Below are 19,036 nucleotides of genomic sequence, written 5' to 3' on the forward strand. Positions count from 1 at the left end.
CGCTAACAAATTACAAGGAAGTGACGACAGAGATGCAGCAAAACGCGAACAGCGGGCTGTTTCAAGAAGGAAAACATTGAACAAATGTCACTTTTCCAGACGCGCTAGGTCCATCAGGATCGAGAAATTTGGAGCATCAAGATATTTATATGGTAAGGATGTATACAGAATTCAGTTTGGTGTTTTTAATTGACCGATTTATGGGGTAATTTGATTGGGAACAGCGGTGTCAAAATTGGTTGTGTAGTGCGTATGCGTAATATACAATGTATGTGGTTAGTGCATTTTGTGTGTTGTGATGACGTCTCTTGCATAATACATTTTCAGTTGGTGATGGTTTCTTTGTGTTGAAATATGGAGGAGGGGGGGGATGCTTCTGATTGACTTACCCAAAAACAATATAGGGCTGGCATATCCCTAACACAAGTCAAGAAACAGCCGCATGACTTTATGAACATAAATTTTCAAAGTTGTTTATCATTGTCGACTTTCACTTTGACTTTGGGGTTGTACGCAATATTTCCCCAACATCAGATGCACCGAACGCAGAATAATTGTAATACGACTCTTGCAGAGTTGGCCCGGAAGTGGCGACGGTAGGCTTTAGACAATACGACACTTAAGAGAATGATTGCATCCTCGCTTTGCCAGTTGGCAGATTCCACATTTTAGCAGTGTCCCATTGTCTAAAACGTACCGTCGCCACTTCCGGGCCAACTCTGACGAGGAATGCTTATATTTAGTGGGAGAATAACAGGATATTATGAATACCAGTATGATACACAGTAGAACCTCTCTATTAATGACACCCATGGGACTGACAAGAGCTGTCCTGAATAGAGAGTTGTCCTGATTAGAGAGGTCAAATTGAATGGAAATAACCAATTTGGGACCAAAACAAGTGTCCTTAATAGAGAGGTGTCTGCTAAGGGAGGTTCCACTGTACTTTACACTTGAATTTCGACTGTATTTCTGTCGTATGAAATACAAAGTTAGCTGAGAAAGAGATGTCAAGAAAATAGAATGAGAACCACTCCTTTATGATCAGGTACAATGGTCAGTCTAAGCCTCCATATGGAGCCCTAAAAGGGGTACGCAGTTCGTAATTCCTGGTGGTCCATGAAAATAGAAATGCAGTTCTACACAATGTCCTTGTAGTTATTTTGCATACAAATTTGCAGAAACTTTGTATTTATATTATTTGTATGTGTACTCAACTGCCATGGTGAAATTTATATTTAGTACGTATTTATGCACTTGGAATTCTTCAATTCAATTACAAATTGTTAACGAATAGCGCAAGCCTTTAAGTTAAGTAGGTTGATTTCTTGAAAATAGAACGGTAACTGCAGCTTTTGCATCTCGTCATGTGCTATCAAATGTCTTCTCTCCTTGCTCACCCTCAGCAAAACACATTGCCTCCAATACCAGATTCAAGTCTGCGATAAATGTTATATAGATATCTCAGAATATAAGTGCCATCAGACATGGCAGAATTTGTTTTGGTGTATTTTGGATGATATTGATTATTGCCGCACGTTGTGCTTTCGTTTGCAGTAGGCGGGAATATGTCATAGAACATTAGCCTTGCCACGACACGATACGATGTTGAGCTCTTTGCCGATAATTGGTCACCGATGTCAGATGTAGTATCTTTGAAAATAGGTCGTACGGGCATGACGGGGAAGGGTCTTTTTGAGATGCCGGGATTGCCCCAAAATGCTGTCTTGAAACGGGATTGGACATACATTTGTACGGGAATTGGGACCTCCCCTTTAAAAAGTTAAAAACAGCCTCATTGGGATGACCAAAATGCTTTCCAATGCGAAAACCCCTGCCCAAATATCCTGTACACTTCATCATGTGTGTTGTTCTCTGCATCCTGTACTCTCTAATTTCCTGTACACTTCATCAGTCTCCGTGCGCCCGGCCGCAGACTTCGGTCCTCGGATGACCCTTGGCTCCTTGCCATCCCACGTTCAAATGGGGTCTTCGGGGATCGATCTCTGTGTGTCCGGGCCGCGGGGCTGTGGAACGCCCTTCCAAGCTGGTTACGTGATGTCACTGTGCTAAACACTTTTAAGAGTAAACTCAAAACTCATCTTTTTATCCTAACATATTCAGAGTAGGCCATACATGTTTTAAATATTGATATTTTCCGGATGTTTTTAAACTGTTTTTTATCCTCATGAAATCACCACTTTTAATGTACTCATTTAATATTATGTACAGTGCTTAGAAAATGTATGCACCATTATTTTAGCACTTTAAATCAAATAAATTATTATTATTATTATTATTATCATGTGTTTTGTTCTCTGCATCCTGTACTCTCTAATTTCCTGTACACTTCATCATGTGTTTTGTTCTCTGCATCCTGTACTCTCTAATCTCCTGTACACTTCATCATGTGTTTTGTTCTTTGCATCCTGTACTCTCTAATCTCCTGTACACTTCATCATGTGTTTTGTTCTCTGCATCCTGTACTCTCTAATTTCCTGTACACTTCATCATGTGTTTTGTTCTCTGCATCCTGTACTCTCTAATTTCCTGTACACTTCATCATGTGTTTTGTTCTCTGCATCCTGTACTCTCTAATCTCCTGTACACTTCATCATGTGTTTTGTTCTTTGCATCCTGTACTCTCTAATTTCCTGTACACTTTATCATGTGTTTTGTTCTCTGCATCCTGTACTCTCTAATTTCCTGTACACTTCATCATGTGTTTTGTTCTCTGCATCCTGTACTCTCAAATCTCCTGTACACTTCATCATGTGTTTTGTTCTCTGCATCCTGTACTCTCAAATCTCCTGTACACTTCTTCACCTTTTTTTTTCTTCTCTGCATCCTGTACTCTCAAATCTCCTGTACACTTCATCATGTGTTTTGTTCTCTGCATCCTGTACACTTCATCATGTGTTTGGTTCTCTGTAGCCTGTACTCTCAAATCTCCTGTACACTTCATCATGTGTTTGGTTCTCTGTAGCCTGTACTCTCAAATCTCCTGTACACTTCATCATGTGTTTGGTTCTCTGCATCCTGTACTCTCAAATCTCCTGTACACTTCATCATGTGTTTTGTTCTCTGCATCCTGTACTCTCAAATCTCCTGTACACTTCATCATGTGTTTGGTTCTCTGTAGCCTGTACTCTCAAATCTCCTGTACACTTCATCATGTGTTTGGTTCTCTGCATCCTGTACTGTGTTATTTCGTATACAAAACGCATCTCCTAAAAAAACTTCCCTTTCACTCGAGCTGAATTATATTCATTGATCTGTTCTTGACGAGCGACAGATATTGGCGGCATTTATCACGACCAAATGAGGCCTTATTGAACAATCCTGATTGAATTTGCACTAATCATTCAAATGACGGCATCTGATTCTCTTAAATATTGATAATTGATGCTGCAGCAGGGCATTTTTTGACATTTTTTACAGCTTACTGAATCGGGGAAGATATTCTTGTAAGCTGAGATGGCGTATGTAATTAAAGTTGCTAATGAGTTGAGAATTATCTCAGGCAACCTGAACCTTAAAAAAATGTTGCACCCAACGATTTCTGGAATTCAGATTGTCAACTTAGCCAGTCGGTTTCATGTTTCATGTATCAAATTGTCAACTTACATTTCCACTCCAGATCTCTGGTCTTCATCATGGAGAACAAGGAAGAATTCATCATGCGATCGCTGTCGGCTTTCCTAAAGAAGCATTCTGAGGAGGCCTCGATAAGGTATGTGGCGGATATTGTCAAGTCTTCTTCTTCAGCGTTTTCTCTGCACTTGGAGGTGTCATTCTCCGGGGAGTCTTCCTCCTGCTAGGCGGGATGAGCATTTTCAAGAGCCGATACAGTTAGGCGTCAGTTGTGGTAATTGGCCAATTGACTCTGTTGTTGGTCAGAGGAAGAGTCCAGTCAGGCTACTCATGTTTCTCACTTGGTGGGGTCTTTAGCTTGGCCTGGCATAGACATTAGGTACGAGGAGCCTCGGTTTTATGTCTCATTTAAAGGACTATGAAAAGCCAGCATAGGAATTTTAGTTCCTTGAAAGCCATGCCGGTTCGTCCAGAAATACGATCCTAGGTTCTCCCTGGGGTCGAATCTGGCCCTATTGTGATTGGTAGCTAACAATGTTAACCAGCTGGCTATGAGGCTCCACTGTGTTTTAAATCATATCTTGGCCATGAACATTTTTGGCTTTTTTGGGAAACAGTTTGATGAATGACGCTGTCCTTGGTAACACTATCAGCCATCTGTGTTCTGGAGGACCTGGGCAGCCCTGATGCTACATCCATGCCCCCCCCTCCTCCACCACTCCACGAGGTCCAAAACTAACTTGGTAATATTTTGTTTTTAATTTCGAAACTTAATGAATCCAATCGTCTGTTTCAGTTCGATAGATGATATGATATTTTGTTCTTAATTTCGAAACTTAATGAATCCAATCGTCTTTTTCAGTTCGATAGATGATATAATATTTTGTTCTTAATTTCGAAACTTAATGAATCCAATCGTCTGTTTCAGTTCGATAGATGATATGATATTTTGTTCTTAATTTCGAAACTTAATGAATCCAATCGTCTGTTTCAGTTCGATAGATGATATGATATTTTGTTCTTAATTTCGAAACTTAATGAATCCAATCGTCTTTTTCAGTTCGATAGATGATATAATATTTTGTTTTTAATTTCGAAACTTAATGAATCCAATCATCTGTTTCAGTTCGATAGATGATATAATATTTTGTTTTTAATTTCGAAACTTAATGAATCCAGTCGTCTGTTTCAGTTCGATAGATGATATTGTCCTGAGCTACATGGTCAGCATCCTGGAGGACCTTGGTACCCCAGATGCAACCGAGGAGTCCTTCGATGTGGACAGCTTCTCAGAGATGATGGATGCATACTTGCCGGGATTCTGCAATATTAAATGGTAACTATGAAGTCTATTCCATGTGAATACTTCGATTACAGAACGCAACGTCCTCCTTAATCGTGTTAATTCGATTTTAAGGTGCACTGAAGTGGTCGAGGGCGCTTGAGCACCTTAAAGGGAAAGTCCAGTTACATCTGATGTCATTCTCCCTGGGACTCGATTTTATTTTGGCCAAATTTTTCACATTAAAATCTATACAATCTATAATGTTAAATATTGTTAGTTTGTCATATCATAAACCTACTCGTTTGCCAATTTCCAAATGAATATTCGTCATGACATTGTTTGAATTGATAAAAAAAATGTCGATGATTTTATACACATTTTCTGAATGCTTTGTCAACATGTCATATATATCCTGCGATGTAATTTCGTGATGGACTATTTTTCAACAGATAACAATGAGGAACCTGCACAACAAAACCAGCCAATAGCGGGCCCTGCAGACAAGTGGACCATGGTTGTAATGAGAAGCCATTTCCCGGGTCAATGACTATTGGTTATTTCATCCCTTAATTACTCTACATGGGGAAATAGCACCAAAAATGTTGTTTTATTGGTCCTTAAAGGCCATATATCAAGGTTTTTTGCCATTTTCTGCTGTAAGACGATTTCAAAAGTGTACCTAACACGTTATACAATACAGAAAACCAAATGCAATTAGCTCCATCCATTTTGAAGATATAGCCAATTATGTGTTTGACAACTTGATCACCTAATCAGGCTTGTTAGAGCCAGGCGGCGGGTTCAGCAAAAGTTGTGATGTAGATCAGGTTATCTGTACATGTCATGCAATCATAAAAGCAGGAGGGCCTTAATTAATTATGCACACCTGAAAGTAATGTGTTTAATTCACTATGGTGTATTGTGTGGCTCCGAATTGTGTCAAGGATAGCACAAAGAACAATCGAATGACGGATGGGACCCATTTTCATGAATTTCCAAAGCCAGTTGAACGAGAGAGGAGGAAGCTGTGGATTCGGAAGTGCAAACGTTTGGAGTGTTGGAAGCCTGGCCCTTCGGCCAAACTTTGCAGTGATCACTTTATCGATACGGATTATCACATGAAGCCGGATATCTGCATCCAACTGAATATTAAATGCCACTTGTTAAAAACAGCTGTTCCAACCATGTCAATTGCATTTAATGCCCGAGGCTGCTGAGGTCGGTTGTTATACATAATGTGTAGGCCCTATTGGGGCCTGTGATACCGCATAGTGTCTTCTTGTGTTCCAGCCATAGCAAGGGGACAGCGACACAGGTCAGTGTCAGTGACAGCCACTGTCAATGACAGATTATTGTCATCTGACATCTAGGCCTATCTAACGTTGCACGACATTATATCGTCACGTCAAGATGATTGTGCATAATACCGTCACTTTTCAATAGTAGTTCAGCGTCATGATATAACTGGCGATACAACACTGACGAGGCGAAACAATATTGTGCAACATTAGTCTGTTCAAAAATCATACATGTTATGCATCTGCAACCGTCTATCAATGTTTTCTTTGCTATATCGGCAGGTCTGCCATGCAAATTGATTAACCACAAATTCTAATCACTTTCGTCCGAATGATCACTCTCATTATGATCTAGTGATATTAATGGCTCGAACATGTACGGCTCAACGTTTAAATATCCTTCTGTATCGACCAAAACATCCTCAAATTCACTGCTCTCACTCTCTGAACTGTATGCGGAAGCCATCTTGCTTTGTTCTGAGTCTGACTAACCTGATCTACGTCATCAAAAAATCCCTAGCGGTCACATGTGGAACTAATCTAAAGTTGTGTGTGGTGGGAAATTCAAATAGTTTAAAATTGAAAATTGAAATAACTTAATAATGACTTTCTTATTAGAATTTTTTTAATGTCTGGGATCTTGTTTTTTTAACCCTCAACATATTTCATGAGTATCAAGCATGTTTTCAAACCTTGATATATGGCCTTTAATTCTATTTTATGAGTTTTAGGGAGAAAATATCAACAAAACTTAATTTTAATGGAAAATGCACTGGAAGAGTACATTTTAGTACTGGTTCTGCCATCTGGACTTTTAGTTCTGCAGGTTCCTCATTGCCCTTGATTTGCTGCAGCAACCTGCCTTTATTATTGCACAAGACAAAATCTCTCCTGTGCCTCGGTCATCTCTCATGCCTGCAACAAGAGTCAATTTTTGCTGCTACTTGTGATTAATATCAAACCCCGCAATTACTGGGTTGCAGACAAGCAATCATTTTATCACTCATTGCAGCAGTAAAAATCTCTTGTGTGTTGAGTACTTAACAGAACGCCTGACAAACCCCCTCCAACATTTCAAAGAACGTCCTTAAGAGGATTTCGAGTTGACATTTGAGAGTAAAAATTATCAGCTATTGTCCTCACCCAGGGTGTGCCGTGGTCAAGATTGGCGACTGACTCATCTATCACCACACATGATGCTAATTTTATTGCAAGAAATCCGATTTTCTTCCATCATTTTCCTGATTCGCTAATCCTTGTATTGTTTGTTTTAGCATTGATGTCTGCGAGTGGATGTTTGAACTCGCTTCCCAAATGTCAGATAATCATCGAGAGAAGGGTAAGTAACTTTTCTGTCTGACATTTGTCCGGGGGCAAAGAAGTTAAGAAGGGGGTGGGGGTTACAAGTTGTCAGTTTTCGAAGTCGTCAACAAAATTAGAGGGAGAACAGACCAGAGTAGGAAGATTGATGCTTATTTTGTTATTGGTATATTAAGGTAAGCTAGGGTGTAGAGAAGGCATCACCGGGTTTTGGAAACCCACTTTGATGTCCTGAGAAATACAGACCGAAAGGCTATTTTTGTATCAAGCATTGTAATTGTATAAATGAATATCAAAGACAGTTCTTAGAAAAACATTTTGCCATGAAAAATCGCTCAGTCTTTTTCTCTGAGCACACCCACAACATGCACATTTCTGTTACTGTTATAGTACAATATTTTAACCTATGTCGTGCAGAGAACAAGCCTCCAATTGAGACGAGACTTAGCGACATCTTGAAATCACCCCCTCTAGCGATCGTCAATGGTAACGATAAGTCTCACACAACAAGATCTCGCAAGTGTAGCGGAACCAGTACCACATCATCGGAGATTTGCTCAAGCCCTCTGGTCTATCTTGAACCGGATAGTCCAAGATCATTTAAGGTAACTATCTTCTAAGGCCTATGACGTTCATGAAAAATTTGAAATTTGTAATTGAATTTGAAAATTTCAAATTGCGTTGATACATACTGAATAAAAATTTCAGCATTAGGCGAGACTTTTTGGCTCACCGTAGGGGAGTCTATACGATACCGCAGTGTCCGTCGTCCGTCGTCGTCGTCCGTCGTATCCTAGTTCAAAAACAGCGGCACGTTTTTTAACCGCTAGGCCTATGAACTTAAAACTTTGTACACATGACCCCCTAGGTCAGATGACCTGTGACACTAAATTTCTGTCCGATCTGATTCTCTACTTGGCCACCAGGGGGCCAAATGTGGATATCTAAAAAGTGTGATATCTCGCTTATCAGTGACTTGTTTTCGATAAAACTTTTGTGGTAGGTACTCATAGCAAGGATACATCATATATCTTACGGGTTTTTAATTTGATCAACTTTTCAAGGTCGCAGAGGTCAAATGGCGTGAATTGGCCGTTTGAGTGTAACTATGGCACGTTTATCAACCACCATAGCTATGAGCTTGAAACTTGGTACATATAACCCCCTATATCAGATAACCTCTGGTGCTGAATTTCAGCCTGATCTGATTCTTGACTTTGCCACCAGGGGGCCAAAACAGAAAAAGTAAGAAGTGCAATAGCCTGCTTATTAGCAAATTGTTTTTGATGAAATTTTTATGGCAAGGACCCCTAGCAAGGTTACCTCAGATGTTGCACGATTTTTCGGATTTGACCTACTTTTTAAGGTCGCAGAGGTCAAATGGCGTAAATTTGCCGTTTGAGTGTAACTATGGCACGTTTCTCAACCGCAACAGTTATGAACTTGAAACTTTGAACAAATGACCCCCTAGGTCAGTTGACCTTTTACTCTGAATTTTGGTTCGGTCTGATTATTGACTTGGCCACCAGGGGGCCCAAACTCAAAACTCAAAAAGTGTGATTTCTCGCTTATTACTGATTTGTTTTTGATAAAAGTTTCATGGTAGGTACTCCCAGCAAGGATACATCACATATCTTACGGGTTTTTGATTTGACCCACCTTTCAAGTTCACAGAGGTCAAAGTTGAAAACTTTACTATTCTTGGTACGTTTTGTTGTTGTTCAATGTAAAGAGTTTTAATTTTGTGTAATGATGCATCTAAGAAGCCACTATTTGTATGCCAAGTTTCAGCCAGATCGGAATTCAAATATGGCCGAAATTGCATGTTTTGTGGGTTTTTCCTCGTATTGTGGCAATCCAAAGGTCGTGAGTTCAAACCCCGGTCAAGGACAGCCAAAAAATATTTTTATTTTTCATCTTTTCCTTTTTTCTTTTATGAGTTCTATCTTACATTTTCTTCATTTTTTGATTTATTTGGTGCCATAGATTTAATTAGGCGGCCATCTTGGAAATCGTTTTTTGCCGATTGCTGTAGTGTAACGAGTGATGAAATTGTTATGGTCAGGTGGATGTGTCTACATCACATATCACCCTGGTTTGTTATTTGACCTACCTGTCAGGGTCACTGAGGTCAAAGTTAAAAATATATTCACCATTGTCATGGAGTGGCACGTTTCTTCACTATCATTTTCACCTAGACTCTACAAGCTTGGAACCACAAGTCTCGGATTCACCACTTGGCCAGGGCCGGCTCTGAACTGGTCACAGATGCATGTATAAATTATGAGAGGCCTACATACTGTAGCACTTTCTGTAACTGTCTACTGAAAATACTTACGGTGAGCACAATGGCCCCTGGCCATTTCATTTTATTAGTTGGTGCTCGGATTTTTGGAGGAATATATTTTTGAGGAGGACGAAAAACAAAAACCCCAAAAAATGTTTTTTTCCAAAGATTTCATGGTCTCGAAAAAATGATAGGATTTCTCAAAGTCGGAGGGAAGGATAAAAATAAATTTTTTTCCTAAAAAAAGTAGTGCATTTTCACATATTGAACAGTCGGCAGCCATGGCAGCCAGACTCATAATAATAGACTGGTTCTCGTCATAATGTCCATTGTGGATGCATTAGGAAAGGACAAGAACCAGTCTAGGTCTGGCAGAGCTGGTCTGGCATTCGCACTTTCGATTCGAATGATCAATCTGACGAAGCTAATTTTAATTCAATCATGTCAAATTTTGATTTTGAAAAAAATATTTTTGATCTTTTAAGTTACTGTCGGGCGTCGGAGCTCAAAATAAAAATAAAAAAATTTTTTTTTTTGTAAAATCGGTAATGTTCGAATCGGCGGATCCGAGACTGGCTAGATATAAAAATTTTTTTTTTTCTTATTTCGGACATCGGGAGGTCGGCGGATCCGAGCACCAACAAATAAAAAAAGTCTCGCCTTACCCTTGTGTAGACCGATTATGCTGCAAATACCTAGTTTCAGCAAATTCATATGCAGGCATAATAACTGCCCTGTGGCATTGTGTATAACTGCATTTCTATTTTCCTGTACCAGTAATTACAAACAGTGTTCCCCTTTAAGTCTAAGATCAAGTCTGGCGCATCATATTTGAAACTGATGATAACAAAAGAAAGCTTTCTCAGGAGCATCATATTTGAAACTGATAATAACAAATGTTTTAAGTTCCCGGATGGCCACCTCAGCGATGACGCCTCTGTTGACGATGAACAGGTGGAGCTTCTCCTGGATATGTTCCCCACATGTTGCCGGATAGAAGTGGTCCACTGCCTTGGTGAGGCGCAGGGGGACGTCGAAGCAGCTGTTCAACTATTGATACGAAATGAGGAGGCCAGGGAGGGGTTGGCACAGAGTATGCCAAAAAAGGTAACGCTGTCGTTTTAAGTGATTTGGAGACAGAAATGTTTGTACCTGGTCCAGGCTGTCAACTGCCTAAATGAGGCAATCAGTGAAGTAGAGGCAGCCATTCTGCTATTGGTCAGAAACGGAGAGATGAGGGAATGCTTTGTGCCAAGTATGCCAAAAGGGGTTAAAATTTACAATTCCCTATAGGGAATGACACAGTTTGATCCCATTCAACTGTAAATCCACTGAACAGTGGCACTTGATTCGTCTATTGATGACCTTTTTGGGCCATATTTGGGAATTGTGAACTCGTATCTCATAAAGGTACGAATCCTTCAGGTTCTATGTAGAAGTTTTCTGTACCAAAGATGATTCCAAGGGCGTAATAGTGTTGCAACGACGGGAGCAACGTTGTGTCAAATACTAGGTTGCTAATTCCATGGCGTCAGGCGGGGGAGAACTCGAGTCACTCAGGTCGAATCAGCGTAGCGACGAAATAATTACATGGCGGACGGCCTTGGGCCAGCCTGAAAAATACGTGTAAGTAGTTGTGGTCCTTGGGTGCACAATGGCCATTTGCCTTTGACTGCGCCCCGAAGAATGCGTTCTAACGCCCTTGTTTTCTATTTATACTCCTGGTGTGTTTTATCATCTTCTGTTGTAGGATTTATTTTGCATCCTCTGAAATAAAATCTGTTTATTTGTAAATAAAATCTGTTTATTTGTATTCCAGCCTCACAAAGTTGGCAAAAAGAAGAGTGATACGTCAAAGGATGATAAGAAGATGAGAGACAGCATTCTCCAGAAGTATGTAATCTTTTTGTTCCCCTTTATTTTGTGGCCCTATTAATGGATATCAGATGACGTCTCGAAAATTTGTAAACACGTTAGGTGTGCACAATTCGTGCTCTTCATCATGGTTTTCGTTGAGAAAAGTTGCGATGAACCGGTTTCCTGTTGGTATTTCTCTCAATAACATGATCATTAACCCATGATTTACAGTAGCTTTTTTACCAAAAACATGTTCGGGTTTTATTCTGAAATATCCGGCAAGTCATGAGGTAGATGAGAAAAACTCCTCGTATGGGCAAGTGAATCGATGGTCGATCGCTATGCCCTGCCACCCCCTGTTGAGAGTTGTTTGGGTCAAGATGCTGGCAGCGAATAAGTTTGCGTGATATTATTTTGTAAACAAAGATATATATCCATGTGTATGAATTTTTGATTAAAAATTCTAAATCTGACATTTGTCACTGGCACCCTCCTCCCAGAATATACCGCTTTAAAAAATGTTGGTGATTATGGATGACCTACAAGTTAAACTTTTTCGTACCCCTAAAGTTTACGATTGTACCCCCTCTTGCAAAATTTGCAAAAATATTAGGCATACGTTGTTAAAGGCCAAAGGGGTTAAAAGTATTCATGTACAGTGGAACTTCCCTTAGCGGACACCTCTCTATTAAGGACACTAGGTTTGGTCCCAAATTGGCTGTTTCCATTCAATTTGACCTCTCTAATCAGGATACCTCTCTATTAAGGGCAGCACTTGTCAGTCCCGAAGGTGTCCTTACTTGAGAGGTTCTACTGTATAAGTCTAAAATGTTGATGTAATATCCTGGTGAAATCACTGTTTGTCTGAGAAGTTTCTCGCAAAGCAAATTTTACATCCTATAAATATACAGCCAATGCACTAGCTTCTAGTACAAATGTACAAATATTATGTTATAATTTTTTCTTTCGTTATGAAATTGTTATGGTAACCAAGAGCGATGAATTACTTATAAAATCAATAATATTTGAACAATGAAATGCCTTTGAGATGTTTAGTGGCTCTTGTGCAATAAGCTCCAATTGCGTTGTCTGAATATTCAACAAAGAATCAAATATTGTGATTGTCTCATGGGAACTGAAAGTCAATAATTTGAAATTCAGGAATGTTTTCTTTGTTGCTTAGAAATGATGGCAAAAAAAGGATAGGAAAACATAGTTGCTGAGTTGACGTTTATCTTTTCCTGTTATTTGATGGTAGTTGTTCATTTCAGATATTCGTATGTTGATCTGGATGATGACAAACGCACCTATCGACCTCCACCTCAGAAGACGGTACGTATTTTCACGATCACGACCTTTGTTTTCTTAGATTAGTGGTAAAAGGCCTTGAACTCCTTGCACCTGCTTCTCATCTTGGGCAGTTCACTTGACTTCCATTGCCTCATCCATTAATGAAATGTAAAACCTAGATTCCTTCTAACTTGGTCAAGTCACTTGACTTTCATTGCCTTGTCCATTGAATGAAATGTCAAACCAAAATTCCTTGTTACTTCACTTCGGCAAGTCAATTGACTTTCATTGCCTCATCTGTTGAATGAAATGTAAAACCTAGATTCCTTGTGAGTTGGACCATGATCCCAAGACAAGCAGGAGAAGGCATCTAAGTGAGAATCATGAACAACAGACTCCTCATCCGTGGCAGAAAATTGAGTCGGGAAAACCATTTGGTGCCCGATAGTACACAACAAATGCTAAACGGAGTTGAAACGTAATTTTAAACTTGCAGGGCCCTAAGAAGTTGGTGCGCTACCTTGAGGGAAAGGTCGTCTCCACCAAGGGCGAGCGCTTCACGGAGGTCAAGAAGGAGGAGGAGGAGCGCGAACCTAAGAAGAAAGAGGCCAAACAACACAAGGTGCGGCACTGACAATTATGGTTCCCTAAAAAGGGAATTGGCTAGGTAAGGTGTTCCTGGGGGTTGCCTCACGGGCTGGTTTTCTGTCTGTTGTAAAGTACGGTAGGGAATCCTTTGCTGTACGTGGCAGACGTTGAAGGGTTTCTCTCAGTCCGGCTTTGTCGCTTACAGTTGTGTACAAACTGAAGTAGAGTTCATTCGGTTACAGGAAATTTCGTCTAAAATTTTACTGGGGGACGACTTTTCCTTGGGGAAGAATTTTCCGGGTAAATTTTCTTTGGGGGCGAATTTTCCAGGGAAGAATTTTCCTAGAGCCGTTCATTCATATCACCCAATGTCTCGAAGGTATTTTCATAGAACAGGTTTTGTTAAAGGGGCACTGTAGGCAGCAGCTAGGTAGGCCAGATAAAGTTTCACAAAGTCGCCAATAGGGGTCTCTCACATCTCACAGTACATCTAAACTATTCACGCTTGTATGAGGAATATGTTAAATGCTTAATCAAACTTGACCTGGTGCCATTACTCTGCATATCAGTCACCCGGATATGACCAATTAACCCCTCCCCTGCTGCTGCCTAGAGTCGCCTTTAAAGGCCTACGCTGTTCGTTAAAAATTTTGCATTTGTATTTGAATTTAAAAATGTCTAATTGCGGAAATACATACTGAGGATAAATTTCAACATTGCCTTTGTTTAGACTGGTATACAAATACTATAAATACAAAGTTTAAACAAATTTGTATTCATAATAACTGCACTACGGCATTGTGTGTTAGTGGATTTCTATTTAACTGGACCACAAGTAATTATGAACGTTGTAGGCCTACCCCTTAAAGAGTTGAATTGAGCTCTGAGATAATGATCAGACTATTGTGTCACATCGCAAGAGAGAATACTGTTTATCTAATCAGTTTTTGCATAATAAATAATTCAGAAGAAAACGATTCGTTTGCTCAGCAGTATAGTTTATGTGAGTAAATACAGTATGTTCCAAAAAAATTATTTTTTGAAGAACCAGGTACTTATATGAGGGTTAAAGTGCCTGCTATGTTGCAACAATCCAGTTCAGTTCATTCTGTGTGCCATTTTCGGTGGTACATTTACTTATAACACTTTCAGCGCCAACCGATATAGATCTGTGTCACTTTTATGGCCCAAATACCCCCCCTTCAGCTGCTCATTATTTCTCTCAAGGCTTCAACGTTAACACAACACAAACGCCATCTTCATGGTGGTGAAGGAACTGACTCATTCAATGTATAAAAATCTATTGTACAGAGATTCTGACTTCGAAAAAATTTCAAGGGGGTCGGGGATGTCTGATAAGGGGGTCAGTTTGGTCACTTTTCAACCAGAAAAATATAGTACAGCTATCTTTTCTCTGCCAATTCAGCAAACTTGGGTCTTGGGGAAGTTATTGCCAAAAAACCCAAACTTATTGAGTTATCTCTGATCAATTTTTTTCCTGGGGGTCTGAAAAGGGGTGTTTGGGGGTGAAACTTTGGCGCTGAAAGTGTTAATAATCAGAGAGAAAATGATGTTATCTTATCTACCTCGTGTTGTATTTTGGTTGGACTGAGAGAATTCTTTGCGAGTTGTTCAAGGAAACTTGTTACTGCTTGTTTTGAAGTTTTAATCCGCTAGGTCGACGTATGCTTCCATTGAAGTCTTGTGAATGATATTGTTCTTTCTGACCTTGCAGAATTTGAATCTCGTAATACATGTAGGTGTAGTTTGTTGAATTTCATCTAGATGTCACCACCCTCTTACTTTAGGAGAATTTGTTGTCCGTATCATAATCACAAGTTACGTTACTGTAAACCAGGAAAAAATATGCGCGTCTATTTTATTTTGCGATTTCATGATATTGCACCTTTGGCATATTTAAAGTGCAGCGTTATGACACCTCTGTAACCATATTTTCAACTAGACTTTTAATTTCACAGCCATATATTTCCATGATTATCTTTATACCTGAAAGTAAAAGATACCCAAACATTCCTAGATTTTCAGTATGTCTGCACTTGGTGACTAAAGCTAGTATTTGTTTCAAGGGAAATTGTTGTATAATTATTTGGTGCTAAATTTCAACCATTGACAAATATATTTCTTGCTCGGCACACTATGTTTATCAGCCGATATCACATGTCTTAAAAAACACTTGCAGATCATCTTGGTCTTATGTCTGAAATCATGATAAATTCAAATTCACTTTCTGTTAAAAGTCTTAAGTTTAGGTCGGGTATTGTAATGATCAAAGGAGGTACCTTTTGAGGGGAGGCCTAGTGACCCCCCCCTTCCATCTAGGGGATTGCCATCTTTGACCCCTTTTTCAGGTACTCAGTTTTTGTACCAAATTACCACTTTAATACATTAATTTCACCATAGTTTCATTATCTACGAGGTTTTATGGCCAATTTTTTCTCATGGATTTTACACCCTAGTTTTGAACTCACAATGACCCCCTTAACCTAGATAATTGGAAGGGGGGCAGGAGGTACCTTAACTTTAAAGAAATTTGTCTTATTCGCTGAACCAATTCACAAAAAATTGCCGATATTCAAATTCTCGAGTCTTGTTTTTTGTCAAATTTAGAATAAGAATGTACTCATCTTGTATAGCATAACATCAAGTAGCTTTGTATTTATTTTGTTTTACGTACTGTAATTTATTCTCTTTTAGAATGATCTAATATATTCATGTCTTGGTGAACAACTCTCACTGTGTCTTTTTGTTACAACTGGGTAGTTACCAAACAAAATTTGATTTTTTTATCACTTTAATGGAGTTATTCTGAATTTTATGTTTGAAAGTTGTCAAATTTGTTCTCTTTATGATAACAAGCATGTACTGTAAAACCAGTCAGGAGCTGTTATCAGTTCTTGGACAGGACAACCAAGCCTCTGAGTTGATGTTTCTGGCATACAGAATGTGAAGTTACCTGACAGTATAAATAGAATATGAGTTTTTACATAGTTGTACAGCTGCATTGTCTTAAAGGAAATTTTGTACAAGCAATAAAATGCCCTTCCCGCCCGAGTTGGCATCAAAGTGATTGATGCGTCATCAAGTCATACGCGAGATTCTGAATGGTATCCTATTGCTGGCCTGTCCACATGCTCAGCAGGCCGTGTCTAGCTCACTGATCTGCGCCGGAACTAATAAGGAAACGAGAAGTTTCATTTTCACCACCCTAGAAAAAGAAGGCCGAAATAGTTTCCCTTTGAGGCACTTCAAATTCATTTCCCGGCCTGAGCTACATGTAAAATCAAACCTCAGTGCGGCAAGCAGGCGGAATAAAAATATTATCAATTTTTGGGTTTTAAGCACAAGAGAAAATCTGTTGAATGAATAATTAAATTGGTATGGCCTAAGTAGTATTTGGGTTTTAAGCACGAGAGAAATCTGTTAAATGAACAATTAATTGGTATGGCCTAAGCAGAATTTGCATCTGATATCTTTGTTTGTAGTACTTGATGTTGTGGTTACATTTTGCAGTAACAAGTCAAGTTGTGACTTATTGTTTTTGGTTTGAGAATTATCAAACCTCAATCTGTTTTCGTTTGATCTCATTCATACCTTATTGCATTTAGGAGCATTTATCAAATGCAGGGAAGGTTTTTACGGCACTGTAAAAAGTCTCCCGGGCTACTTTCATGGCATACCGTCAACCGGAAAAATTAAGTCTAGTGACTCTGTCTTCGGCCACAGAGTCCTATGCAGGGTACTCCTGTTTCACACCCAGTGGGGTCTTTTTCCTTGCCGTGGCATTGACACCAGATACAAGGAACCTCGGTTTCACGTCTCATTTGCTAGACTGTGAAAAGCCAGGATTTTAGTTCCCAGAAGGCCACGCCGGTTCTTCCAGAAATAAAACCCCGTGCTCTTCTCGGGATTGAACCATGGCCCTATTGCTTGGTAGCCAACAGAGTTAACCACTGGGTTGTGAGGCTCCTTCATGGCCCTATTGCTTGGTAGCCAACAGAGTTAACCACTGGGTTGTGAGGCTCCTTCAGAGTGCAAACAACCTGTCATTTGTTTCAACCTTGTTAGTGATGCTGCTGTAATGAGCAGCGCAAAAATAATAATCCTAAGTTCTTGGTACTGAATATATATGTCAGGATGTGGCATAGAAATAGCTAGGGAGAGCCAATTGAATTTACAGTACCGCAAAGGTTTTCCGTGCTATAACAAAGTGTTCAATATTTGTTGTGTAAGTGTAAATGTAACATTTTAATACTTTTTATTGCTTTTTGTAAAAACCATGGTAATTTATGTCATAATGTACTGTACAGCTAGTGCTCGGTAGACTTTGTGTAGAATGGTGGTATTGTGTTCTTGTTTGACATGTGTGCAATAAAGTAGACATGAAATAAAAAATGAGCGATTTTTTTCTCATTTTATACCTTATTTTCTCTAATAATGATAATAATGTTGAGTTCTTATGAAGCGTTCTTGTATAGTTCGTGTTTTCCTGTTCAAAGTGCTTTTTGAACCATGTTATTACCCCGGTCTCCGCCGAAATCAAACGGGGGTTTCAAGGAGTAACCAGATGGTGCTCACTTGAACTCGACCAGTTGGGGAACCAAGCAGTGACTTGGCCGGGAGTCGAACCCACGACCTCCTGATCGTGAGGCCGACTCCTCCACTGTGCTGCCGCTGCCCAAGGAGCTTGTTCTGATGCCTTCCGCATGTTGTATCCTGGGTGATTGGTGTGGCTAGCCATGCATCATTCCCCTTTAACAGTGCAAGTGCGGTTAAAATCTAAACTGGGAGTATGAAATTAAAGGAGGAATATTATATGCATGAATCGAGAACCAATACAATCTCACAGGCTTGTATACTTTTTGGGGGTGTAGGACAGTTCGTTGAACTTATATGGTCTAAAACTGAAAATTTATTCTTCACGGAAAGAGTGATAAAAGATTGTGAATATCTCGGGTTTCCGTAGTTTGCTATCTCTAACAAAATGGGGAGGGGGGGATACTGTTACAAGGCACTGCCCCTTACTTAACTTGCTGAGCGGGATTGTCTCGGGTTTCCGTAGTTTGCTATCTCTAACAAAATGGGGAGGGGGGGATACTGTTACAAGGCACTGCCCCTTACTTAACTTGCTGAGCGGGATTGTCTCGGGTTTCCGTAGTTTGCAATCTCTAACAAAATGGGGAGGGGGGGATACTGTTACAAGGCACTGCCCCTTACTTAACTTGCTGAGCGGGATTGTCTCGGGTTTCCGTAGTTTGCTATCTCTAACAAAATGGGGAGGGGGGGATACTGTTACAAGGCACTGCCCCTTACTTAACTTGCTGAGGGGATTGCTAGATTTGTAGATGCTTTCACCATTCTATTCAATCATTACCCTAGCAGAGTGGAGGGTGGAGGTGACTACAGGATTTGAGGCTTTACCCGAATATTTTAAAAGTACTCGAGGACGCATCAAAGAATAAATTCATTGTTAACTAACCACTGCAGGTAGTAATAATT

General features: G+C 39.7%; 1 protein-coding gene across 3 annotated transcripts; it reads left to right on the forward strand.

Annotated features, from left to right (window-relative positions):
- The first annotated feature begins 33 nt into the window (after nt 1-33).
- Nucleotides 34-17,913, forward strand: LOC135488019 (CUE domain-containing protein 2-A-like). 3 transcript variants are annotated; one of them, XR_010446913.1, is made up of 10 exons: nt 34-152; nt 3,641-3,733; nt 4,787-4,930; nt 7,452-7,516; nt 7,915-8,102; nt 10,691-10,891; nt 11,604-11,677; nt 12,913-12,973; nt 13,428-17,502; nt 17,559-17,913. XR_010446913.1 is itself a non-coding variant. In XM_064772381.1 (10 exons), exons 2-9 carry the CDS (start codon nt 3,657-3,659, stop codon nt 13,563-13,565), a joined length of 948 nt encoding a protein of 315 aa, XP_064628451.1. In that variant the 5' UTR covers nt 34-152; nt 3,641-3,656; the 3' UTR covers nt 13,566-13,598; nt 15,255-17,913. The 3 variants fall into 3 exon arrangements, 2 of the variants coding, with proteins under 2 accessions (XP_064628451.1, XP_064628450.1); XM_064772381.1 differs by having other exon boundaries at nt 13,428-13,598; nt 15,255-17,913; XM_064772380.1 differs by having other exon boundaries at nt 13,428-17,913.
- Nucleotides 17,914-19,036: the final 1,123 nt, after the last annotated feature.

This window comes from Lineus longissimus, chromosome 5, assembly GCF_910592395.1.
Source record: "Lineus longissimus chromosome 5, tnLinLong1.2, whole genome shotgun sequence".
In the NCBI taxonomy this organism is placed as follows: Eukaryota; Metazoa; Nemertea; class Pilidiophora; order Heteronemertea; family Lineidae; genus Lineus; species Lineus longissimus.